At 43.3% G+C, this 9,204-nt stretch overlaps 1 protein-coding gene across 1 annotated transcript in view; it reads right to left on the bottom strand.

The window, feature by feature from the left end:
* Nucleotides 1-1,240: 1,240 nt before the first annotated feature.
* Nucleotides 1,241-9,204, bottom strand: part of LOC114636298 (F-box/WD repeat-containing protein 15-like) — a 15,603-nt gene continuing 7,639 nt past the window's right edge. Inside the window, 6 exon segments of the mRNA XM_028784464.1 lie at nucleotides 1,241-1,346; nucleotides 2,685-2,809; nucleotides 3,099-3,271; nucleotides 4,941-5,151; nucleotides 6,018-6,176; nucleotides 7,549-7,758. Coding sequence (XP_028640297.1) covers nucleotides 1,241-1,346; nucleotides 2,685-2,809; nucleotides 3,099-3,271; nucleotides 4,941-5,151; nucleotides 6,018-6,176; nucleotides 7,549-7,758 — 984 coding nt within the window.

A 9,204-nucleotide genomic window follows, 5' to 3' on the forward strand; every position in this document is an offset into this window, starting at 1 on the left:
TTTAAATAGCCACAGGTAGCTACACTATAGGGATAGAATAATTGGGATAACTTGTCTAATCTAAGTGGACAGCTTGTATCATCAATTGGCTCTGAAAATATTGTGTGGGCATCTTATGAATTGAGAATTTATTGATTTATAAATCTGACTGATTAATTATAAGCCTCAAGAGTTTTGATTTACTGGGTTAAGAGGATTTGTTACCACCAGCCATAGTGGATGGATGGTAGAGCAGGAATTAGCAGCTCTGAGGCAGGTGAACCAGAGCTGGGAAGACCACCGTATTGGGGCTAGCCTTGGAGGTGGTGAGACTGGGACTGCCAGGGCCTAGAGTATCTGGACAGAGCAGGGGATGGTGTCAACTTTTTAAATATTTCCTACAACAAAACCCTAAGCTCAAATAAACTTTAATTACCATTTTAAGGTTTTTCTAGACAGGATTTCTCTGTGTACATATACTACATAGCCCTGACAGTCATGGAACTCACTCTGTAAACCAGGCTGGCCTTGAACTTAGTTCTGGTTGACTCTGTCTCCTACATGCTGGGATTAAAGGTGTACTCTGCCACCACTCGGCTTCTAATAATCGTATTTTTTAATAAGATTTTTATGTGTGTTGTTGTTTTGGCTTTATGACAGTTGTTAGCTGCTGTAGGTGGGCTAGCAATTGAACCCAGGTGGTCTGGAAGAGCAGCCAGTGATCTTCACTGCTGAACCATCTCTCCAGCCCATATGCCCTTGATTTAAAAAAAGAATGGTTTGAGGAAAAAAGAGAGGGCATGAATTCAAAAGAGAACAGTGAGGAAAGGTATATGGGAAGGTTTAAAGGAGGAAGGGGGAAAGGATAATTATAGTCTCAAAAAAAGTCTTTTTCTTTTTTAATTTACCACATGGCTTCTGCAGTGATAAGCTGCCCACATGGCCTGGTCATCTGAGTCAACCCTACAGCAGTGAAGTGACAGATGTCACAGACAAATTGCTTGTACAACTAGCCATGGATTTTGTTTCAGAGATGGATTCTCATAATGTAGCCCCGGTTGGCCTAGAATTAGCTCTGTAGACCAGCCTGGCCTCAGAACTCAGATCTTCCACCAGCCTCTCCCTCCCCAGTGTCAGGATTAAAGGTGTGCACCGCCACATTTGGCCTCTTTACTTCTTAGCAACACTGAAATCACCAGCCTGGGCTTGCAAATAGATTTTTATTATCATTGAGGAAGAGGACACATAACCTACTCAGTTTTCAAGAACGGATGTTCAAAGTATATGCCACCAGATAGTTGGGGTCGGGAAAAATTGTCATCATTCGAATTATGCTCACATCGTCACGTAATGTTTGGTAATTATCACTGCCAAAGGAAAAACAAGATGTCAGTATTCAATCGGGAGTGAAGCTTATCAACTGATAGACTGTCTTTTCATCACAGTCCTGAAATTGTTTAAAATTTTTAAATACTTATGTGTCATATGTGTATGTGTATGTATATCTATGCACTTGTGTGTGTGTGTGTGTATACCTGAGTGTGTATGTGCCTATGTGTGCATGCCTGTGTGTATGTGTGACTGTATGCATGTGTGCCTATGTGTGCCTGTGTGTGTGTGTGTGTGTGTATGAATCTGAGTCCATGTGTATGCTCATATGCATGCAATGGGTAGGTAATAACTTGTGGGAATCAGTTCTCTCCTTTCACCAAGCAGGTTCCAGAGACTGAACTCGTCAGGCTTGGTGGCTGTTACCTAAACTGCTGAACCAGCTCAGGTTAATTTTGAGTAACTTCACACATTGGCAAAGGAAGACTCTCATTCATAGCAGGAGTTCCAATCCCAGCCTTCTGCCATAAACCTCAATTCTTTCAATTCTCAGTCATTCAGTAGATACCTATAAGTCACTTCAATTTAGGAGGCTAAGGCCAGAGAATCGACAGAGTTTGAGGCAGTTTGAGGTTGGTCTAGGCTATATAGTGAGACCTTGTCTCAGAAAAAAAAACAAAGATTTTAATTTATAAATTTATTTTAAAATTGAATTCTGTTCCCTTAGCCAAACATGGCCCACTCAGAGAAAACATAGTAAAGAAGCAATGCATCCCGCTCCCCACTAGGGGGCGTGGAGCTGGTGGGGCTCATGTCAATCATTCCATTCTTTACTACTGAGGGAAACCTCTCCTAGATCACTGAGGAGCTCATAAGTGTCAGGCCCGCCCTGGGTGAGGACACAGCCTCCTGCCCGTGGCCTTGCAGACTCTAGCTGAAACCTGTCGTCCACACCCATAGTCTCCTTTGCACTGAGGGGGTAAAAATGGCACCCCTATCTTCCTCCACTTGGCATGTTGAGAACACAGAAAAACTCCCTGAAATTTGGGATAAAGTTCATTATCAGAGTTCATCCTTTCCATGTGCAAGACCCTGGATCCACTCCCCCAGCATGAGAAAGATAAAATCCCTTCCTCAAGTTGTGAGTCTACAGAGACTCTAAAGCAGATGAAGCTACAACCATTTACACCAGAATCACCAAAAACAAGTTTCTAAAAATTAAACCAAAAACTTGAAATCAGAGAGACATTACACCTGACCTATAGAATGACAGATCCCAATGACGACAGATCTTTCAGCATAGAAACCAGAAGGACATGGTACAGCCCTTTCTAAATCCTGAATGAAAAGAAACTAAGTTAAGAAGCAGAGCTTACTATTGAGGTGGCCGACATCTCCTGTTTGTCAGCCGATAACACCTCCTGAGCAGCAGGCTTCTCTCCTCCCATGTGTACACCTCCAAAGAGCCGTCAATAAAGGTGACGATGACATAAATGGGGTCCTTCAAAGAACACCCAAATGTAAGAAGGCTGGAGTCAATGTCAGATCAAAAGACAGGGAGAGGGGCTAGGAGACGGTCCATCAGGTAAAGGCACTTGCTGAGCAAGCCTGGTGCTCTGACTATGTAAAGGTGGAAAGAGAGAGACTAATTCCAGCTAGTCAGCCTCTGTCCTCTGCAAGTGCTCATGCACGTGCCAATGCACACACGCACACCCCGACAGTGTGAAGTTTAAAAAATGTAGATCTACTTCTTTTAAAACACCACTGGAAGGGAAATATTCCAAACGTACCACCCATAGTCTCAAGATCTTTTCTGGGTAGTACTGAAATCTCTGCAGATGGCAGCCCTCCATGCTAAAGAGCAAGAGAGAGGATAGAGTTGAACAGACAATCACATTCTTATCACTGACTCCCATCCATTCCGGGCTGTAAGCTTGGAACTCGAAGCTTGCTACCAAATGTCCTGTTCCAAACAAACACAAAATACACAGACAATTTTTCAATCATTTAAGTAAGAGTAAAATCTTTAGCAGTTAAGAGCACTGACTGCTCTTCCAGAGATCCTGAGTTCAATACCCAGTAACCACATGGTGGCTCACAACCATCTGTAATGGGGATCTGATGCCCTCTTCTGGTGTGTCTGAAGACTGCTATAGTGTACTCACATTAAGTAAATAAATAAATAAATAAATACTTTTCAAAAAATAAGAGTAAAATCCCAAATGTTTAGTAAAAATCGTATCCCTATTTCCATGGCATGCTAATCCGATAAAGACAATAAAAACAGTTCCATGTCCTGACAACTCCATGTCCTGACAAGTCCATTTCCTTGGCCACCAAAAGGCAGGCTATGACACAGGGCTATGATATGGACAGTCAATAGCTCAAATATTGGAAAAGACAACTGAACAGGAAAGGACAGTAGAACCCATTCCCTGATACAGGACAGAAATGGAAACATGTCTGCCCAAGGAAACCATAGTTCACTAGTGTAGTGACCATCAAACAGGCACAGGTTCACATCTGGCCAAGGAGCCTGCTGCTCCCTTTACAAAAACCAGCATCATCATATGGTGATCCACAATCCCAGCAGAGTCCAGTGGATCTCCAAGTTCCAGGCCAGCCTGGTCTACAGGGCAAGTTCCAGGATACCCATGGCTACACAAAGAAACCCTGTCTTGAATGACTAATAATACAAAACAATGACAAGTATTATTTATAGCTTATGATAAGCACTTGTGGGAGACACGGGGGAAATCAGGATTTCTTTTAAATTGTCTTTACATTATTATGTTTGTGTAAGTGTTCATGTCACAAGCACTCATACTGGGGTCAGGGGACAACTTGAGGGATTTGGTTTCTCTCCTCCATCATGTGGTACTCCAGGAATTGAAGTAGGTTGTCAGGCTTGGTGGTTGAGTGTCTCTCTCCTTTAAGCCAGTGCTTCTCAACCTTCCTAATGCTTCCTATTGAACTTTACCACAGTTCTCATGTGGCAATGTGCAGTCACCCCAGCCATAAAGTTACTTTCATTGATACTTCATAACAGTAATTTTGCTACTGTTATGAATCGAGATTTCAGTATTTTTCAAAAATAGAAGTTTGCAATAGGGGTCACAACCCATAGGTAGAGAAGTTCTGCCCTAAGCCATTTTGCCACCTCATAATACAGTTCGTTATTCCTTGTCATTTGGGAGTTTTTGTTTGTTTTGTTTTTTTTTTTTGAGACAAGGTCTCACTATGTATCCCTGGCTAACCTTGTACTCACTGTATAAATCAGACTGGCCTGGAACCCAGAGAGATCTGCCTGTCTCTCCTCCTAAACGCTCGGATTACAGGAATGCATTACAATGCTTGATATTTTATTTTTATTTTTACTTTTTAACTTTATCAGTATGTGTGTGTGTGTGTGTGTGTGTGTGTGTGTGTGTGTGTGTGTATGTTTGTGTGGGTGGGTGGGTGAGTGTACATGTCTGAGTGAGTGTATGTATGCATGTGAATGTGCTAAACCCTCTTGTCAGCTCCATCTTTTTCTTTTGTGAGACAGCACCCTCTAGGAAGCTTTCCTGACCCAGTCTCCTGATTTTGGGCATGTGCCATCACGTCTGCCTTGAGAATTTTCTAAGGTTTACCTTTAACAATTATTTGATTCCCCATCTCTTCCAGCTTCATATCAAATGTGGCAAATTTTGTGACATTTTTGGGGCCACATCTGGACATCAGGGTTATCCTGTCTTCCCTTCTTGGGGTCCAGAAGGCTCTTTGGCATAATGAGAAGGAGAGACTGGTAGACACAGGGGCGGAGAATTCTGATGTCCTCAGTAAGCTGCTCAGTAAATACACCTGCAGAGAGGATTGTCCAGTGGAATCAGTGAAGAGTAACACCTCTGCAGCCTGCCACATGTGCACTCCAGACAAGGGGCTTTCAAAAGAAACCCAGGAGTGGCTGAATCTGTTCTTCACCCAGGACTGGGCAGAACACTCATTGCTCTCATTCAGGGTCAAAGTAACTCACCATCTTCCTGTCCCTCCCATCATATGCAGAGACAGAATGGAGTCACTGACCCAGGTCAAAGGGCACCTCGTCATCCTACTGTAATGGACTCATCAGGCAGAGATTGGTTAAGTACATTTTCCCTGTGCAGAGGACTAGTCCAGGGCTGTTCTGGATTTTTTTTTAAATGAGGCTTTGAGACTGTCTTCTGTAACCCAGGTTGCTTTGAAAGTATGTTGTGTATAAAACCAAATAAATATGCTTGGGCCCTGAGAAGTACTTGGCCTCTGATTGGACCACCTCTCTCACAGAAGCTAAGAACCAGACACCAGAGAGCTGGCAGTAAAGAGAGAAGGCAGTGTATAAAGCACTGGGTATGGTAGCACTTATGAGAAATGTGTCATGGGGTGGGTAGGCGTGTCAGCCAGTGATAGAAAATTTCTTCGAGTTCAGGACCAGCAAAGGGTTCTGGGACTGTTATTTCACCTGCCTTTGTCCTTTGGCTGAGCCACATTTCAAGGACACTTCACAAACAGACATTTGCCATTGTGGTTGGTCATGTGACTGCTTCAAGCACATTATTATCTCCTGACTATAGGAATGGCTTTCCTTATGATAGGCTTAGGAGAGCAGGAGTAGTCTGCCTGAACCTCCCTGAGGACTGGACCTTCCCACCATCTCCCACCTTCACCCTGGAGTTGCAGAACAGACTTACCTTTGGCAACATATGTGGATGTCTCTTACTCAGAAAGACCCATTTCTTCTGAGGAGAGCAGTAGATTTTGTTAATAACATATTGGAATACATGGACTTTGGAAATGCGCTGTAAGTCGGGAATCCTAAAGATGTAGAGGTCACCCTCAGTATCACCTGCCTGAAATCAGAGCATTGGCACTGGGTCAGTGAGAAAAGGTTAAGCATGGAGGAAGCAGTGTTATCTGCTCTAAGATCCACCACTGGGTCTTCAAGTCCAATAACAAGAGATCCAAAGCTCTGAGCAGCCTACCTCACAGAGCATCTGGGGTGATCCCTGGGTGTGGGGGATGACTCAGTGCGTAATTGTGGACAAGAGGAGGGGGGGTTGGAGTTCAACCCCAGGGCCTCCAATGGCTTTTTCTGACCTCCAAGCTTGCAAGTGATACATAGACACACATGCAGGCAAAATATTCACACACAAAATAATTTTTTCTCTTTTGGGTTTTTTCAGACAGGTTTTCAGGATTTCTCTGTGTAGCCCTGGATATCCTGGACTCACTCTGTAGACCAGGCTGACCTCAAACTCAAGAGATTCACCTGCCTCTATGACATGCACCACCATGCCCAGCAGGACATTTTTTTAAAAGAAACTTTTGTAGGGCCAGGTAGCATATTACCTTTAATCCCAACACTCAGAAGGCAGAGGCAGTCTGAGCTCTGTGAGTTAGACCACTCTAATCTACACAGTGAGGTCTAGGCCAGCCAGGACTACATCATGAGATTCTGTCTCAAACACATGAGGTAGGGTATGTGTAAATATTTTCCAAGCCCTAAAACCCTCTTCCCCAGTACTCACAATGTCAGTGTTATACTTTTTTCTCAATATCTTTCTAATTTTTTTCACTATTGTCTCTACCCAAATTCATGGATTCACAAATAACAAACATTTCAAAGACAAGAAGATGTAAAACCACTTAAGAAAACTGTGTGTGTGTGTGTGTGTGTGTGCATGTTATATATATATTTATGTATGTGTATGTAGATTACATACCAGGGCATACATGGAATCCAGAGAAGGACACCAGGTATACTGTTATCCTCTTCTCCTGATTTCCTGAGAGAGTCTCTTATTGAACCTGGACTCAGGCTGGCTTGGCCAGCAGCTGTCTAGTCCCAGTCACCCTGTGTTTCCATCCCCTACACTACTGGGGTTACAGGCACCTTTAGTCACATCTCACTTTAGATGTGAGTGTCAGGGATTAGAACTCGGGTCTTGCACATGCTTGCACAGCAAACACTGATACCCACTCAACCTCTCTCCCCAGATCCCAGGAAACAATTTTAAAATGATATTTTTAAGAGAATGGCTTAAAGAAATGTACATGAAGTAGGTCAAAGGCTAAGGGATAGCCAAGCTTATGGTATACTGTGATTGACTCTCAGGGTTTGCAGAGACTCCAAGATGGCAAGCTAAGATTGGACAGTAATGGGACCTCAAATTGGCAAATATTTTGTTCTGTGTGACTATTCCAGATTTGGGGGTCACTTACCAAGACAATTGGGCCATCCTTTGTAAAGACAGCTTTCATTGTTTGACAGGGAAAGAGCAGCTTGTTAGTCGCCAGAGCGTCCCTGTTGTGACAGTCCCACAGTTTGATAGTTTTGTTTATATCTATAGTGACCATGATGTGCATCTCAGGGAGGGTTGTCAACATCTTGATGTAGTTGGGCTGTTCTGGGCTTATCCAGGTCATAACACCCTGTGGAACAAGAGCACCATCATGTCTTAGCACCTCTTGTCCAACTGCTTTCACCCACCAGCTTTATTTGGAAGCCTCATCCAGAATGCAACCCCTCTTTACTTACAAGAAAAGAATATGAAATTTCTAAGCATCCCTCACTGGACATGGTAGCACATGCCTAGCATCCCAGCCCAGGGAGGCAGAGGCAGAATGCTCTCTAGAAGCTTGAGTCCAGTCTGGTCCACAATGTCAAGTTGTAGGCCAGTTGGAACTACATTACAAGACTAGCTCAAAAAAGAAAAAGAAACACAGGGCTGGAGAGATGGCTCAGCATTTAAGACCACCAACTGTTCTTAACCAAAGGACCTGAGTTCAATTCCCAGCACACACATGGCACCTCACAGCTGTCTGTAACTTCAGTTCCTGAGGACATGATACTCTCACAGGGACATACATGCAGGAAGAATACCTATGTACATAAAATTAAAAAGAAACACAAAGAAGAGAAATAAACATCAAGATTACCTGGTGCAGGAGTGGACAGGAAAACAGGACACATACATTGTGCTCAGAGACAAGCACACACTCACTATTCAGACCAGAAAGAACATGGCTGTCAGGATGGCTCACCAGAGAAGGGCACTTGCCACTAAACCTGATGACAGGAGTTCAGTCCTCAGGAACCACATGGAAGGGGAGAACTAACTCCCACAAACATGTATGAAGAACAATCAGCCTGTGCTCAAAGCCATTTCACCTTTACTAACAGTGCAAGTAGAGAGCATGTGTCTATTGTCACTTCTAGTGGGGCTAGATTTCTTGTTGTTTTTGTTTTAGAGACAGGGTCACTGTATATTCCTGGCTTTCCTGGAACCTACTATGTAAAACAGGCTGCCTCCCAAGTGCTGGAGTTAAAGGCCTGGACCACCATTTCTGGCAGTACTAGGTTTTATAACATATGAAACAAACCTATTTACAATGAATCAATTCTAAAACTGGTTATTGTATCATCAATTCTTATACATTGCAACTGAGAAAAACTGGTTCTTTTGAAAGCTTCTCTTTAGCTTAAAAAAAAAAATCAAGGGGCTAGAGAGATGGCTCAGAGGTTAAGAGCACTGACTGCTCTCCCAGAGGTCCTGAATTCTATTCCCAGCAACCGCATGGTGACTCATAACCATCTGTAATGGGATCTCACGCCATCTTTGGGCATGCAGGTATACCATGTAGATAAAGCAAATAAAATAAATAAGCTTTTTTTCTAAAAATCAAACTCTGAAACTCACACACACTCATACATACATACACACACACTCACACACACACACACACTCACTCACACACACACTCACACACACACACTCACTCACACACACACTCACACACACACTCACACACACACTCACTCACACACACTCACTCACACACACACTCACACACACACACACACTCACTCACACACAC

The sequence above is a fragment of the Grammomys surdaster genome, unplaced genomic scaffold (assembly GCF_004785775.1).
Source record: "Grammomys surdaster isolate TR1022 unplaced genomic scaffold, NIH_TR_1.0 123441, whole genome shotgun sequence".
NCBI lineage: Eukaryota > Metazoa > Chordata > Mammalia > Rodentia > Muridae > Grammomys > Grammomys surdaster.